An 18,297-nucleotide genomic window follows, 5' to 3' on the forward strand; every position below is an offset into this window, starting at 1 on the left:
TAATTTATTACATAAATTAAAATTAAAATTAAAATAGCAAAAAATGCTAGATTCGTCTCTTTGTGTGTGTGAGTGAAATAGCATTTCTCATTACCAATAAAGTTTCATATTCCCCATTCATATATATATTATATATATATACTTCAAGAATTGAGCGTTTATTGGTACAAATACGTTGTTCTTCTAGAAAAGGAAAATAGAAAAGAACAAGAAAAATATGCCATTGCACTAATAGAAAAGACATAACATATGATTATTATAATTTAATCACTTTGATCTCCTAGAATATTGTAGGGGAAAAAAGAAACGGAAATTAAACTATTTAACATAAATAGTTGCCTCTCTATAATACGTTATTATCAACATTTTAATAGGTTAATTAATTATATATAAAAAAAAATATAGGGTACCAACATATAATTTGTCAATTATTCATCGTCAACAATAATTAATTATTATATTTTAAATATATATATAAAGAGACATATCTAAAAAATATATCTATAAAGACACTTCTATTAAACATAGCTATAAAAAAGATATTTTTATTAGATACATTTACAAAAATACTTTCATTAAACATAATTATAAATAAGAGTTAGTAGAAATTGGTAGAAATACTGTTACTAACGTAGCGAAATTATATATAAAATCATCATCAATATTGTTAATTTATTATTATATAATCTTTCAAATATTATTAGATTTACAATATCGAAACTTGTTGGGTTGTGATGGGACCAATAATTCATCTTGAATGGGTCCTACATGATCGTATTTGTGGTTCTTTCTTGGGTTGAGCACATAATATAGTAGCAAAGGTATATGATCCGGTTGGAGAAATGGAGTGCAAAATTCTAATCAAATTGATGAGAGGTAATTACTTTGAACCCTTAACATGCCTACAAAGGTATCCAAATATCAACCCAATCAATAAGAAAAAAAAAAAAAAAAAAAAACCAATCAAGGGTCCCCTAGCTCCCCTACATTATATTATGGTTGTATATTCTAAAATAATGATAATCTCACTCTCTTAATTCGACAAAATTTTATTATAAATATGCTATATATTGAAAATAATATCATTATATTAGGAGTATAATTTAACAATATACGCTCTTAAAAATAACACATGTGTAATACTAATTAAATATGAAATTTTATTTTATTTGATATATATGATAAAGTCAAAATGAAATGTTGTGTGTTGAGGGTTATGCATGGATAAAGAAATTCATTAGAAAGACAGAAACACGTGAGAGCCACATTGATTTTGGCATCTGTCTTAGGAGTCACATTTACTCCATATCCATCAAAATTTAATTAATTTGTTTTCTTCGGGGAATAAAATAAAGTTGAGTTTTATTAGATTCTTTTGATTCAATCCTTCAAAAATCAAAACTACAGTGTATTGCTTATAATTCGTACATTCCACGCCGGAGTTGTTACGATGATTAATGTTTTAAAAGTCAAGACTATGCAATGATATCAATATAATTATCCCATTTAATTAGAGTATGTACATTATATTTTACTTGATTTGAATTAATTAAGAATGTTTCAAAAGCATGAGTAAAAAGAGTAGTATCCAAAATATATATTCATACTATATATATCTTATATACGAAATCTTGTACATATATAACTTTATTTCATTTTTTTGTCACATATAGTCTATATTAATTAAACACCTTATAATTCATAATTAATCTTTGCCTTATGTAAGTAGAGAAGTGTTAATTATTAGAGGGATTCCATAATTAGTTAGATGTGACATTTATTTAAGGGTTATTAGAGCTTACTAGAAAAGAAGAATTGTGCTTCGAGAGAGTAATGATGACAAAATGAATTATAATAGTTATTGATTATTGTTATTAATTTTCTCAGAATATTATTATATTAAGAATTAAGAAACAATAATTAGATTTTTGGTAGATCATATTATTGATGAGTGGTGGCGGCAGTAGTAGTAGGTGCAAGGTCACTGTACACAGGATCTATATATATATCTTTGTGATAGATGTATATATATTATTTGAATAATATTTTAAAAAAATACTAAAAAATTATTTGTCTAATTTTTTTTGAATGATATATAAAAAAAGTAATAAAAAAAAGTCCTTTTCTGTGTTACCTTGATACATAAAAGTGATAAAGTGTTGGTAGGGGCCATGATGAGTACACTACACACCTAACATATTTTTCACCCTAAACAAATAATTAACACTTTATAAATGTTTAGTAGACATCATTCCTTTAATTTCCACCAATTGAATTTTTTTTACAATTTTTTTTGGGTTATATATATCTTCTTAATATGTGAACTTGAGCTAATAATAATAATAATAATAATAATAATAATAATAATAATAATAATAATAATAAGTTGAAAGTTTTGACTTTTGAGGTTATATTAATATTTGTTTTGTTATGAGATTGGGATTTATGCATGTCCTTGCTAGATTTAAGGTTAAGGGGAACATTTGCTTTTATAATCAACTTGTGTCTTGTGTTAACTGTTAAGAATAGCAAAAGTAAGGGAAATAGAAATAATTAATGATACTTATGAAAGTTAAGTGGTTAATTAGTTGCCACCAATAATAGGCAATAGAATAATCATTCTGCTTAGCTCAAATTCAAAGTGATCCCAAAGTTAATTACATTATTATTGTTGTCGCGGAATATATAGATATATTCTACCCCTTTTGATTACTATGCTTTAATTTCAATCTTTTACACACAACTAGAATATACACCAAAACAAAAAAGCAATATCTATTTTTATATAGACAAACTTATTGCAAGTCTTAATTAAAATCAATTTTATATAGTAGAAAATAGAGTTAATTAAATAAGTCTTTTGTTTCTATAAAGTACATGTTTTTAATTAGTTTGATCTCTCTAATTTTTTTTATGGATTTTGATCCAACAAAATTTAAAAAGTTTTTATTTTAGTCTCTGCTATTAATTTTTTTTTTTTAAGTTTTGGTCTAATAAAATGCTAAAGGTTTTAATTTTAGTGATACTAATACCACACGTCTTATTACATTAATACTTTAAGAGAAAGTATTTGGAACCAATATTGTGTACAAATGTGTACATATAATAGATTAAAAAAAATAAAATTATAATTAAAAATTATATTATTAATTCATTAATTAATTTTAAAATTTAAAATTTGAAAAATTAAAATTAGTATTTAAACCTATTCACACTATGTATGGTTATTTCTAATATCTTATCGTAACCTCCAATACACGTCTAAAACTCACCGTCATCTTCTTCAATCCTCACCTCGCGTCACTGAATTCCTCGCCAACAATACTGTCGCCGCCGCATCCTCCCACCAACATCGCCGGTCAGCCTGATGCGCCCCCCACCGACGCTCAGCCTAATGTTGTTGTCGCTATTTTCGTGCCTCTCTTCCGAACCGATTTTGCTTTCTCCCATTCTTTCGAGCCTCTTCTCACCGAAGATACCATCATGCTCTTCTTCGGATCCAAGCATGATTAGTTTCTTTCATGATTTTAGCCCTATACTTCACAACAGTGTTGCTTTCATCATGCCTAGTCCTTTAAAATTATGTTTCACCACAATAGTTGTTTCTTCTGTTTATTCATCTTCTTCTTTTATTTTAATGGTCAATTTAGATGGTCGTTTTAATAGGTATTATATTATATTATTGTTCAAATCTTCTTTTGAGATTAAAACAACAACAACAACAACAACAACAACAACAACAACAACAATAATAATAATAATAATAATAATAATAAAATTAATAATGAAATAATAAGTGGGTGTCCACTACGAAAGCTTTCAATTTGATAAATTAAAAAAGGCTATACGTTACTTTCATGCACGTAAACATATCAATTATAAAATTATAATCAAATTAAATGCAGCGTTTGAATATGACCAATTTTGGTCTGCATGCATGTGATAGATGCATCAACAAATTAAATCAAGTTGTATTTTCTTAAGAGAGTAAATGAATTATTGTGTGTAACCCTCAAATCAAATCAAACACAAGAACAACTAAAATTTACCTAAGCTTTAGGTAACATCAAGAATGGAATATATATTAACATGTAATTAGAACTTAGATTAACACATATATGGAGTGTGTTTAGTCCATCATAAGTGGGGTCTTAAATTAACGGCTAATAGAGAATTATGGATGACAACTTTGTTTAAACCGTGTGGGTTCCATTCACTCAAAGTAAAATCAAGAATAGATACAATTTTATTTAATTAAGATTATTAAATATATATAGTTTAATTTCACTTAGCTATAGAGGGAGCTACTTTTTTCTTTTGATTAAAGTCTTTAGGTGGGTCGTCAATTCCATCACCAATCATATCATGTTTTGTAGATTTTTGGAATCCCAAGCAGTCGTTAACACACACACACACACAAAAATAAATAAATAAATAAATAAAAGAAGTTGGGGCCCGATTAACTAAATTTTAATACTTAAATTGATTCAGTTATTATATATTTTTATACTTTGAATCATGCATGAAATATAGAATAGAGGAATTGTTATGACATAGATAAACTCTCTCTTGTAAGCAACCCTTAACTAGGATTATGAAAGATCCCCATGCATGTTTGTGATATGATTTCTTCTTAACTAAATCTTTTAGCATATAATGCTGTCTGAATGAATTTAAGGATTTTAATATTGAAATATTCATAATTTAAAGATTTTTTTAAATAGAGATATATGTAATTAACATGTATTACGATATTATTTTTTATTTATAGATATCTCTCTTAATATTCTTAACAAAATATCATTTGAAATATCTACTATTCTAGAAACAATTCAGTAACACTTTAAACAATTCAGCAATTTATAACGTAATAATAGATAATTGATTAACTTTTTTGTTATCATTTGAAATACGTAGTTTAAAAAAATACTAAAATTTTCAGGAATAAAAAAGTAGGTATGAAAAAATTATCAAGTCAATTAAAAGTTACAAAGAGTGGGTTGATTTTGTTTTTTCTAGTTGTTGATAGCAATACTAAAAATGACTGTATTACGGATTCATATTTAGTGTTCGACTAGTTATTTCAGATTTTTTAGTTAGTTGCTCTACTTTATTATGTTAAATTTTTTTAAAAAAAAAAACTCTTAACAAAATCTTTTTTTTCACTAGATGAGAAAATTAACACAACTTTTTATGAGTTTTTTTATACTGTTAGCTGATTTTGGTGTACGCGTAGCATAGTCAAATTTTAAATTATAATCAGTGTAAGAGTTTTATGACTAGCTAACAAGATTCAATATTAAATTATGTTTTGTGAATGTGATGATTTATTTAACTTATTCCTTTCGTAATATATGGTTGGATAAAGACAATGGCTTATAATGTAACATAATCTGAAAAAAGGTTAAGAAAATTAAATTAAAATCTTAGCACAAGATCATAGTGCAACTAACCTACATCACATGCGTAGCTTGTGAAACTACCTTGTGAATTTTCAAAAAATATAAAAATTGAATTCACATGGCTTTTGGTTCTGGAAGGGTAATAAAACGACGCCTTGTTTTGTCGTTTATTCCGACCAGATCGTTGCATGTGAGCATCATAGATTGGTCGTTAGATAGTGCCACGTGGCCTAATATTATTTGTTAAGAAAATAACAAAATCCAAAATCCGAAAAAACAAGAGCATGTTTTTTTCTGCATTCTGATCTGTGGGCTCCATTTTCACTCTTTCACACTTCACCATTACTAGTACTAGATGTCCATATTACTACTTTCATCTCCAATTTTAAATAAATGTTTAAAATTAATTATATACATTTTTTTAGTTTATTTTTTCCTATATTTTATGCATTTTTGTCTTATTTATTTCGTAAATAATTAATTAATATTATCTAATTTTTTAACTACATATTTATTTATGACGACATAATTTTTTTTAAATGAACATTTGTTTAAATAAAAAATTTAGTGAGGAGTAATGATTTTATCTTACTAAATTATTTGAATATAAAAAACGCAATGAAATTTTTTTATTTGAAAGTTAAAAGGATGTCTAGAAATATGAATTTGAAGGGTTACTATTTTATATTCTTTCAAAACAAATAAATTTTAGAATATTAAAAAGCTAAAAAACAATATATTAAAAACATTGAAAATTTAAATAAATTTGTACTTTAATTTAATTATTTCCCTTCTAAAATCCTTAAACTTTGTCTTATTCCAGGTGAAATGTGATTATTAATATTATTATAGATAGAGTAATCCATCAAAAGGAGGGTAAGTGCCAAGAAAAAAGTGTGTGGTTTTGGTTCCCGGGTTAGTAGTGTATTAGTAAAATAATAAATGGAATACACATCATAAAATAATAAATGTTATTAGGCATATAAAAATGGAAAAGAAAACAAAATAATATTAGAAAGAGATGAGGACCCACACGGTTTCTTTGTTCATAAAGGTTTATTGGACCATGAAAGAACATGGATGATGCCTACTAGCACACAGCACGGAAGAATTGTGGCATTGACTATGAGTCTCAATTCACATGGCTGCACAATCCTCATTTGGTCACAAATCACTTGTCAAGAAAAAGTTCACATGCCTTTATCACCCTTTAAATCTCTAAATCATTTCTCCGGTTATCTTCTTTGATTTTTTGGATATTCATTTTGATGTATTATTCGTGCAAAATAGTAGTTTATTAGTATTGTTTAATCTCATATTAGCATGTATGAGATATTTAACATAATTTATATTGTGAGAAATTAAACACTTTTACTTGTAGTATACTATATGAGTAGTGATTTGAATTTATAATCTTACACAAAACACAGCAAAATCCTAACAATATGCCTAGCGGCTTGATTTAACTTTGTGCAATTAAATCCAATTTTTAATTTTGAGTTTCTTTTGACTTTTACAATTGTGTCCATGTTTATTTCTTTCTTTCTTTTTGTCATGAATTGTCTCCATGTTTAGTAACATACATTGGCTTTCGTTATTCATGCTATCTTGTTTTTGGTCATGGCCAATGTTTTCGTTTTTTTTTGGACTTGGGCCAATTTTTTCGTTTTAACGATGTCATTAGAACTGAATGGGCTTTGAGTGCTGAGGTCCAATAGGTACTCTTTAAGATAACTTTTTTGCCCGATTCAACCCAACAGTCAGCCACTTGACCAAAAAAAAAAAAACCCAACATTCAGCCAAAATTTATGACTAGTAAGAACTAATAAGAATGTCCTACATTAAATCTTACATCATAGGATTCAACAATAATATATGACACTGAACTAGTCAGAACTAATGACCAACATCAAACCTTGGACAAGAATTGTGGTTTTTTCTATTTATGTAGGGTTTAATATGTATAATTGAGTTAAATAAATTCTTAATCAAACTTTCAAAATCCATGATAATCATCAAAGAGTAATTTTGTCTCATTTAATAAAAAAAATAGCATCGAGATTACAACAAAATAACACAAGATACAACATACTCAAATAAACATGAACACAGCTAAGAGTTCTACCACAGTACCACTTTGATTTGGTTCATTCATTATTCTAGTCTTCGCATTTTGGCATTTAAAGGAACTTCCTTGTAAGATTGAACCTTCTCTGCTGCTCTTCTCAATGGTCTTCCAAAAGAACTTCTTGGAGCTTCATTTCTTAACTTTGATCTTTCTCCTGCTGAACAAGGATGCACCATTATTGTATCCTCTATCTCAAACAAATTCTCTGAAGCTTCGTGTTCATGTGTTTCCACGAAAGCCGAATGTCTTCTCGATCGTCTTCTGCAAATAACAAAAGAAGAAATTATCAATTATGAACTTATCTCTCTCTCTCAATTGTTCAATTGACATGTTCCTGTTGAAGAGTGAACGAACTAACCTATTATTGTCTTTAACCTTTTCAGAACCAATAGCTGCAAGGTTTGATATAATAACAAAGCTTAAAATTAAAATCCACAAGAATAATAATAATAATAATATATTTAGATGAAGAAATTAAATCCAAGAATTTACATCTACTTCTTTTGCGTCTTCCTTCATCGTTACTACCAGCTTTTAGGGCATTTGCTTTGATTAAAGTAGATCTGCATGAAATCTCATGTTGCAATATTTTTCTCTGAAACGAAACGCATCGAATCGAAATTAACAAAACAATTTGCATTTCTGAAATTAAGAGTGCAGTGATGAACTCATACGAATGCTTACCTTATCCCTTCCCAAATTAAGCTCCTGCAAAAATTAACATAACAGAATCATCAATCACCATTATCAAATCGGAGGACAAGAACAACGAAAGGAACGAAACGCTGAACGAACTAACCGCTAACATTAAGCTGTTAGACTGAGCAAGGTTCCGATTTTGGAGTTGGAGTTTCTTGATATCGGCTTGCATTCTTCTCAACTCAGCTCCGCTAGATTCTATCAATTCTCTGTTCAATTCGCAATCAAGGAAACAATAAATAACAAACAGTTTGAAATTACGATGAGAGAGGATACTCTTTCTCTGCAATGAGTTGTATTAACTGCGTTCTTTCCTGCATTCAATGAACAAAGTAAGTTAGGAACTAAACAAAGGAAGGGAGAAGAATTTGAACAAGTGTTAATTGAGTTACAGTGAGGAGTTGTTGAATGGAAGGGATATCGGCGTCGATGGCGGGAAGTGTTAGAGGAAGTAGGTTGTGTTGAGAGTCAGAGTTGTTAGTGATATCAGAAAGCTTCTTACGCATCAAAGTACCGATTCCAATGGAAGATTTCTTCGCCATTTTTCAGACACAAAGAAGATGTGGGAAAGAGAAAAGAAGAACGGAAACGAGGGTTCGGTTTGGTACCCCAACGGTTTACCGAACCTAATTTCAAATACTTCAAAGCGCTCCGACCTCCCTTAGTTACGTTTTTTTTTTTTTTTTATTTTCCACCGTTAGATTCTCTCTCGTTATTATTCTCGTTTTTATTTTTTTTTTAACGTGAGTCGTTTTGTATTTTCCTTCTCAAAAGTCTTCTATAAATAGTTTATTCTTAAACACCCTCTTCACTAAATAAAAAATGATGTACTTATTAATTAAATAAATCTCTCTATTATTATATTTTATATGAATAATTCAAATTTAGAATTTAAAATATTTATTTTTTGTTTTTTCTTTTTCTTTTATCTTTAATAGAAAAATAATTATAAAAAAACACTCCACTCCTTGCTTTAAAATGTAGTAGAATTCCGCACTATAAATCAATATTATAAAGCGCAGTCTCATTTGGATTTGATATCCATTTTTAAATTTTTCATTTTTTCTTATAATTTCTTACTTTGATTTTTGCCAACTCAGACAAAGAAATGCAACGTGAGATGTAGCTTTGGATAAAAGAATTTGATTGATATACAATGGATTTTACAAACGCATGGCATTTAACAAAAGGAAATTGGATAAAAGGTAGATAATTCATAATTGTCAGCTACTTATATCTTAGATATTGATTCATGCCACCCAACAAGAAGCAAAAATATCCGGGACTCTGAAGAATCTCGGTCAAAATAAGGTTGCAGAAGCCATGCCACTTCAATCTTGCAAACTCTCACCCTTCAAAATATGGTCATTTAAGGCTACACAAGAAAGAATGTTATGAGAAACAATGACACCAAAAAAAATTCATGTCTTTATCTCTCAACATGAACAACTCTGTTTATAGTGTTGAGGTTTATCCATGAAGTGAATAGTATACTGTACAATACATACCAGAAAGAAACCAACTACTTGTAGATGGAGAAGTGCATAAGATATGCGGCCCTATGACGAACCTGTATAACAAAATCATTTCTTTGAATTTGATCACGCTGCAATCAAACCACAGGTTGATAATAAGAAAGACATTTCGTTCACCTTTGACGCATATGATCGTAGGTCCGATGCTGAAATCAAGCTAGAGCATTGTCTTAGAAAAAGACAGAACATTTCATAGATTACTGGATTGTCTTCGATTAATGAGTTGGACAAAACCCAGTTCTCTGTCAAAACTAGGTGAATGTACATCTTGAAGAAATCGCAACTTTTGTCTTTGAAGTTAATTGCCCTAAGCAATCTCAGGATGTCTTCTCCATTGTGGGCCTGACACAAAAACTGTATCAAGCTAACTTTCAAAAAGCTAAGATACAAGCCTGTATCCAGATTTTTGAGATATGAATGCAATTAATTTTGTAGTGATAACTGTTGAGTTATGAGAGTACATTTTGATTTTGCAATGATATTGACCAATGATCAAAGAATGCATTAAAAAAAATTGCACATATATGATAATTTGGAAATTAAACTGGTGGAAAATATTGAAACAGGTAATAGTCTATGGAAACATGCATAAGCAGAACACAACTGAGTGGTAAAAGGGGAAGCAACATACTCCATCAAAACAGGAAAGTAGGTTCTGATACGCTACGGCACTCTTAAGTTGCTTACAACGGGAGCTAGCTACCGGTATGCACTCAACAGATTGGATGCAATTCAAATCCTTTGAGACTCTGCACGTCCAAGCCAGTTAGAATAAGAGAAAGGAAGCGAAGATAAAGTAACTGGGCAAGCACTAAAATACACTTCAGCTTGTTTATTTACAGTTCGCACTAATTAATGCTAACTGATTTCATTGATGATTACCACATACAGAAATTCAGAATGTATAAATCTCTCAGCACTAAGAATTAACATTTAGAATATAATATTGTTTGGTCCAACTTCCAGAGATGACAATCACTTCATATTAAGTTTAATTATCCAGCATTAAACAAAGCTACAATTGGGTAGATAAGTAAAGCTACTAAGTTCATAGTTCAAGAACTACACTGAATTATTATTACTGGTTCTAAAAAGTAATAACAACCTGGAAGCAATGAATTTTGCTATGTTCTCACAACTTGAATGCCATTCCTGGTCTGTGAAGTAATTGACAATTGCTTCTACGCAATCATTCAAAAGCACTAATAAACCTTGAAACTGGCGATCTAGAAATAGACATATAATAATTTCAATGAGTTCTTCAGCTTCTACAACAGAAAATACTGGTCTTTTACTCCTGCAGTGAGAATAAAAAGGCGTAAGTTGACATTGTCACATCAACAAACAAGGATGTCAAATCATAAATCAAGTCCCAAAATCATTTGTCTAATTTTTGAATCATGAATCATAACACACCACCAGTCAAAAACACATTAATAAAAGAGCTTAAAGTAATAAGGATTTACACCTTAAATGTGCAAAATATATACTGAAGTTTCAAATAAACACTTAATCACAAATCACTACGGTAATTATACATCAGTGATGGTAAAAAAACTATGATACGCCAGAAGTCATTAGTAAACACTTAATCCTTCTATTCTTTAAGCCAATTCTTTAAGTGTGCCAAAGGTAATAAAGTAACAGAAAATCAAATCACATGATCGTCTAAGTAGACACATTGTTGTGGCTTACCGTATTAGACAACAAGCAGTGACAAATTTGAGCCAGGCTCTAATATTTTGGAGTGGTTCTCCAGTGTCAGAATCTAGGAGACAGAGACAGATTTTCTTAGAAGGATGGAAATAAATATATGTAGCAATGTCTTTGTTGTTACACTTGAAATACTGCAAATATCTCAACATAGTTACCTAAATCTTTGGGTTCACCACTGGATGAAAATTCAAAAAGAAACCCATAAGTGTCAAGAGCTGTTCTCAAATCTGAGTACTCAGGAAACCAACCAATTTTGACAGGCAATTGATCAACCTAAAAATAATGATTCTGTATTTAATACTAAAGAATCAATTGAAAATAGATTTAAACGAAACATGCTCAGTCAAAATTGTTACTGCTACAACCATCATCTATCATTACCAAAAGAAAACATAACAAACATGTCTTTACCTCTTTTCTAGAAGAGAGAACTGCACACCAAAAGTCAGAGGATGAGTTTCGAAGCTCTTCATTTGATGAATATAACACTGAACAAACAAAACAAAAATAGATGAGTGACAATATTACTGCTATGCTTAAAGCTGGTAACAACATAACATGAGACTAAACTTTCACTCACTTGTGTTGAAGGACCAAATGGCTACTGGTTTTTCTATATGACCACAGAGGAATGCTAATTTTGGAAGCCAACCATTGATGAGCAATCCTTCAAGAAAGTTATCACCTGAAACAACGCAGCATCCTGACTTAAATCAGGCACTACTTGGTATTTTGCAATTCTAAAAGGAAATGGCCTATGAGTTGACAAAAAGTGCCAAAAATACTGACTGAACAAACAAAATGGCATAGCAACCTTTTTCGGCTGCCAATTCCACCACTGAATTCAGCTCACTGTTCAAAAATGACTGCAGAAGGTTGCAGCTTCCAAGCTCAGGAAATTCCAGCGGTGGAAAGGCTTTCTGCATCTCATGAAAAGAAACATCCCTATTCTCATACATCCAAGCTTAAAACCAACAGCAAGCCATACATAGATGATAGATGATATCAGAGAATTGAGTTAGTATAATAACCTTATCTCCAAAGACTTTCACTCCCCAGAGAGGAATATCTTCTTCTTCACCAAAATCTTTCAACTGCACAGAACAATCCAAGTGATTGCTAATGAATGACAAACAATGAAAATAACAAGACTTTTCCCACCAAGTGGAATAAAATCATTAAAATCTAAATAGTAATCGACAATGAAGAAATAAAGGCAAAATAATAACATTACAAAAATAAGAACAAGGGGAATAAACTATTTTGCCTGATTTTCACACTTCTCAACAAGTTTTGTCAAGTAAGCTTCCCTGGGATCTTCATCATCATCATAGGAACTTGCATCCTTCTTAGCCTTTTTTGTCTTTGGCTTTTCCTGCTCATTCTGTTCTTCTTTGAGCTTTTCCTGTTCTCTTAAATGATCAGTAAGAAGATCATCCAACCCAATAACCTTCTTCCTCCTAATTCAGACTCAAAATTTTCCTTAAGTTAGTAGTAAGCAACATTTACCGACCCAACCCTAAGTAATCCAAATCAAATCATGTACTTGGTTTTTGAAGTTAGATAATAGAAACTATTAAACCCTAAAATCCCCCGTAACCACAAAAATGAAAAGTGAAAAATAAAAACTTTGATGAGGGAAAAGGGGTACCTTCTATTGCTAACCTTGGGCGGGGGTTTGAGAAATTCATCCTCTACCTCGAAATCTAAAGGGTCGTTGACGTCCATCGTTGGTCTTTGTTAACTGCAGGTTAAGATTGATAGGGTTTGAGCTTAGCAGAGAGGAGAGTTTGAATGAAATAAGTGGCAAAGTGAAGAAGCATGCTCTTTCAAATTTCAATCTTTGATGGGCTTTTATATCTTTTTAATATTATGCTTGAAAAACGGGTCCAAACGATTTTTTGGAGGGAAAATGTGTTTATATTTGTTGAATTTTGCTTTAATTAGAATATTATTTATCGAATCTTACATAAATTAGCAAAAAGCAGAAATAAGTCAGATGACTACTAAGTATTAAGCTCGAACCCATAAATATTTTTTAGCTTTTTTAATGAATAATGTAAGTAATAATACGTATTCATTGAATTCTCATAAAATAGTTTTTAGAGAAATTATATATATATGTATATATATCTGTGTGTGTGTTTTTAAAAAATAATTCATAAGAGTAAGAAAAATTTTCAAAACTTATATTTTATACCATAATTTTTTTTAAAAAATGCATATATTCAATTTTTAATACAAGGTTTTGAAAATCGATGGTGACTAAAGTGAAATAATCGTTTATAATAAAATAATAAATAAAATATAAATAAATATATATACTAAAATATAATTATAGTCTAATATAAAAATTAAATTGTTATCCAAATTAAAAGTACTATGTCAACGAAAATGTTAGAGTAAATATCCAACTCAGCCTTTGATAATTTTTTCAATATACGAGACTCCCAAACAAAAAAAATGTCCTTTCCAGCTCTTAATATTTAATGTTGCGAGACTAGTTAGTCCTTCTATCAATGTCTCAATGATCTCTCTTCAAAACATACTTATATAACATGTTAATCACTAATATATTTTCGACTTAATTTTATAAGTAAAAATAATTTAAAAATTACTAATATTTTTTAATTATACACTATAAATTTAGTTAATGTATTTTAAAAAGGTAATAAAAAAATAAACTAAAAGCTAAAAAGCATTAACAATTATCATTAAAAAACGAGATTCCCAACAGGAAAGAATTTGTTCATCCTAATTGGTTCTTAATGAATAAATCAACAGTTTAACATGTTATGTAAGTTTATTCTGTAAATACAGAAAAAAAATATTAACAAAGGGCTAATCAATCTCATAAGAGTAAATATCAAGGGCCGAAAAGGGTTTTTTTTTTTTTTTAAGAGTCTCGTTGTCCTTTAAGTTAATTTTCAAGAGCCGTGTAGGATTTTTTCTCAAAATGATATAATCTCATCCAAATACAAATTCAAAATTCAAATAACAAAAAGAAATATCCAATATCAATGTTAAAGTTTGTCATCAATTTTCAAAATCCGCAAAAATCTATTCTTGGTAATTTAAAACAAGAAAGTAGAAAAAAAATTCTGCTTCAAGTTTTGTGAATGGCTACTTCAATAGGCAAGGAGACAACGGTGAAACAACAGAAGATAATCATAATATTAGTCTATGGTTAAATACTTATTGGATATGAATCAAAGAATTCATTCCATAGTGCAGACCGGCAATCAAAATCAGAAAACATGAACCCTGAATAACCTTGAGAGAGCTCTGTTAAATTCTGGAACCACAAAACACCACCTGCACAATATATGACCAGCTTAAATTATTTGCCTCTGTCTATGGTGCATCAGTGCATGTATCCTCCAAACCCAAATATAAGATGCATTTCGTCTTTGGATTACATTATTATATTTTGCTGTTATCATTCAAATTTCTCTCATCATGTTAGATATATTTTCATGATATTATTCAGCCATTTATGGAACTAGAACCATTGAAAAATTAATTTTGCAGGATTCGAAGTTACATAAAGTAGAACTAAATAGCAAAAAAAGAAAAACACACAAACAGAAAAAATAAACCAATATAAGTTAATGATTAACAAAACAAACTAACAAAAAACTAAATTCAACTAATTATACCAAATTAATACTGCCTATGTAAGAATCAAATAAATTAATATTAAAAATTAAATCTATTCTTATAGCAACACATTCAGCTCATTGATAATTTTGATCAACAAATTTATTTATAATAATTTGCCGCTACAAAAAATTTAGCTAAGTGATTATCTAAGCAAGATAGCAACAAATTCAACTCAGTGATGTTTTCCTGCGGAAAAAAATTAGCTCAGTGATATGTTTAGCAACAAAAGCTCGTTGATAATTTTCAACAACAAATTCAACTATGGTAACAAAAACTTTTCTTTCAAATATGATTTACAGCAACAAAAAATGTAGCTAAGTATTATTTCAGCAAGACAGCTACAAATTCAACCACCACTTATGATACTCAGCAACAAGTGATGATTTTCAGCAGTAAAAAAATTAGCTCAGTTATATTTTCAGCAACAAATTCAAGGTGTAGTGATGATTTAAAGCAACGAAATTGAAAAAGAAAGAACAGAGCAATTTGTTGGAACTGACCTGCCCAGGGACTAACTGACGGTGAAGGAATCTGACCAACTGGCGGCTGAAGCAAGAAGAGACAGAGGTGACCAGCCGAGGGACCAGATGCTGGTTCAGTCTGCTTCTGCCGCCGGCGAAGACGAGCGCAGGGAAGGCAGCGAGTGAGTGAGAGACGGCGGTGACGACATAGAGCGCGACGACGAGCTTGAGTGCGAGACAGTGAGTGAGTGAGTGAGTGAGAGTGTGATGAGAAAGAGACTCGTCAGAGAAGAGACACGTTTAGGGCTTCAGGTGAGGGTCATCAAATTAGGGCATTTGAGGGGTTGACGACGCCGTTTTCATTTTTCTTTTTTTAATTTTAAATTTTTGGCGGGTCTGATGCTTTGACAGTTCAAATTTCAAATAGTGATTCGGTTCGAATTAATTTAGTCATTCCGATAATAAACGATAGATTATAGATATGTATGTTCTTCTGTCGATGAATAGTGCGAATTAGTCAAGGTTCTGAAAACCGAACCGGTCATCGAACCGCTCTAGTTACTGGTTCACTGGTTCATAGGTTCAACCGTTTCGACCGCGGTTAAACCGAAAAAACCGTTTTATAATAAAATAATAAATAAAATATAAATAAACATATTAAAACATAATTATATTCTAACATAAACTTTAAACTATCATCCAAATTAAAAGTACTACATAAACTATAATGTTATGATCTCATTCAAATACAAACTCAAAAGTCAAATAATAAAAACAACTAACCAAACATAAAACGCCAACATCCAATTGACTCAAGTTTGTCATTCAATCTTATTAGTCATTTGGAATTTTCATGAGATCAGCTTGACTTATTCCGTTGGACAACTTTTAGTAAGGTATAAATCCAAGTCAATATATGGAAATGCAAACCAAAAACTGAATGTTTGCAAAACATTTCATTGATCAAATGCTGAAATGCGGTGAGATCAAATAACAACCAGCAAGCATCGCAAAGCAAAAGTGCAAAACAATCATATTCATCTTGGAACCACAGAACACAACCCTACCCTAATCAATTAATCAATCAATGCTTCAAAAATTAATCATGCTTCAAGCAATCAACAACAAGGTTTAGAACCAACAATTAATCAATGTTTCAACAATTATTATTACAAAAAATCCGAATAGAAAATTCAGCAACCCAATAACAAAAAATAAAGACAATCTCAATCTCAAGAATCACAATAACACCAGTAAATTAGCAAATTAACAATTTGATAAGAACAAAGCAACCCAATAATCTCAATTTCAACTTTCAAGAATCACAACAATTTAACGAACCAACAAGTACAAAATCCAAATAGAAAATCCAGCAACCCAATAACAAAAAACAAAGACAATTTCAATCTCAAGAATGAAGAATCACAATAACAGCAACAATTTAGCAAATTAACAATGTGAGAAGTGCAAAACAACCCAATAATCTCAATTGCAAGAATCACAACAACTATTTAACGAATTAACAAGAACAAAATCACAGGTTCACAAGAACCCACAGCAAATCATTCCAACCCAATAATCTCATAAGTCAAAATTATTCGATAATAATTCAACCTAGTAACAAGTTACAACAACAAAATTCACAACTTAACTAACAATAATTATTCATAATTATTCAACAATCATTCAACAAAGTTCACAGTTCAGTTCACAGTTCACAGAAAAATAAAAAATCTAAATCATAGACATAGCTCACAGTTCACGGTTCACAATTCACAGAACTTCACAGTAACAACAAATTATTCAATTATAGTTAAAAAAAAATTACCTAGAAGCTAGAAACCTTGAACAGAGCATGCAAGAGGAAGACACCACGACAAGTTTCACCTTCGAATGGGCTTCGAACGGCCTTCGAACAGGCAGTGGCTGCAGTGGACCAGAGCTGGCGCCGACGGACAGTGACTGCGCGACTGAGGCTTCCACGTTCGCCCGGTGGCTGCGCGATGGAGAGGAAGGAAGGTTGCGACGGCTGCTGCGCGATGAAGGGGAGGTGAGGAAGCAGGCGGTGGCTCTTCGAAGCTGGACGTTCCGACGGCGACGATAGCAGGCGGTGGCTGGACGGAAGTAAGGGAGGACCAGGAGCTGTGGACTGAGTGTGAGAGACAGAGAGAGGCTAGCGCGTTCTCAGTTCTCGACGGCTCTGCGGTGGCTCGACGGCGGTGGCTTGACCCGTGTGAGAGTGAGGCGTTGAACGTTCTCAGTTCACTTCACATAATCACCTCTGAAGCAGCTTCAGTGAAGCAGTGAAGCTCGATGAATGAGAAGCAGAGAAGGCAATTAGGGATTTGCTTTGCACATATGGTAACTGATTTAGCCATTTAGGGTTTCAGAGGCAAAAAACGGTAGCGTTTTGTTGCCGCCAAAAAACCGGCCGGATCACGGTTCGGTTCGACCGACCGATTACCGGCCGATTCACCGGTTTAACTCCGTTTTTAGATTTTGCAATTTTGTTAATTGACCGAATCGCTTTTTGGTCCGGTTCACGGTTCGACCGGTTTGACCGGCCAGTTCGAACCGGTTTTCAGAACTGCGAATTACATAAATAACGTTGTATGAGAAAAATTAATTATTTTTTATATTAATTACATAAATAGTTATAAAAAACGAATGTAATTAGACGACTATGTAAAATA

General features: G+C 30.8%; 2 protein-coding genes across 27 annotated transcripts; both read right to left on the bottom strand.

Moving 5' to 3' along the window:
- Window positions 1-7,411: 7,411 nt before the first annotated feature.
- On the bottom strand, window positions 7,412-8,886 carry LOC112785411 (uncharacterized). Its single transcript, XM_025828884.3, has 7 exons — window positions 8,622-8,886; window positions 8,506-8,543; window positions 8,330-8,438; window positions 8,215-8,238; window positions 8,023-8,125; window positions 7,889-7,922; window positions 7,412-7,791 (listed from the first exon to the last, which is right to left on the bottom strand). Exons 1-7 carry the CDS (start codon window positions 8,769-8,771, stop codon window positions 7,557-7,559), a joined length of 693 nt encoding a protein of 230 aa, XP_025684669.1. The 5' UTR covers window positions 8,772-8,886; the 3' UTR covers window positions 7,412-7,556.
- A 470-nt stretch (window positions 8,887-9,356) lies between these two features.
- Window positions 9,357-17,971, bottom strand: LOC112785316 (uncharacterized). 26 transcript variants are annotated; one of them, XM_025828822.2, is made up of 16 exons: window positions 17,433-17,971; window positions 15,644-15,829; window positions 14,754-14,795; window positions 13,132-13,224; window positions 12,748-12,940; window positions 12,512-12,574; window positions 12,295-12,400; window positions 12,061-12,165; window positions 11,892-11,968; window positions 11,636-11,753; window positions 11,460-11,532; window positions 10,870-11,061; window positions 10,396-10,513; window positions 9,882-10,106; window positions 9,738-9,799; window positions 9,357-9,604 (listed from the first exon to the last, which is right to left on the bottom strand). In XM_025828822.2, exons 4-15 carry the CDS (start codon window positions 13,206-13,208, stop codon window positions 9,752-9,754), a joined length of 1,395 nt encoding a protein of 464 aa, XP_025684607.1. In that variant the 5' UTR covers window positions 13,209-13,224; window positions 14,754-14,795; window positions 15,644-15,829; window positions 17,433-17,971; the 3' UTR covers window positions 9,357-9,604; window positions 9,738-9,751. The 26 variants fall into 26 exon arrangements, with proteins under 26 accessions (XP_025684607.1, XP_025684613.1, XP_025684567.1 ...); XM_025828828.3 differs by having other exon boundaries at window positions 9,882-10,118; window positions 13,146-13,224; window positions 17,433-17,956; XM_025828782.3 differs by having other exon boundaries at window positions 9,882-10,118; window positions 17,433-17,956.
- Between the last annotated feature and the right edge of the window lie 326 nt (window positions 17,972-18,297).

This window comes from Arachis hypogaea, chromosome 3, assembly GCF_003086295.3.
Source record: "Arachis hypogaea cultivar Tifrunner chromosome 3, arahy.Tifrunner.gnm2.J5K5, whole genome shotgun sequence".
Taxonomy (NCBI): Eukaryota; Viridiplantae; Streptophyta; class Magnoliopsida; order Fabales; family Fabaceae; genus Arachis; species Arachis hypogaea.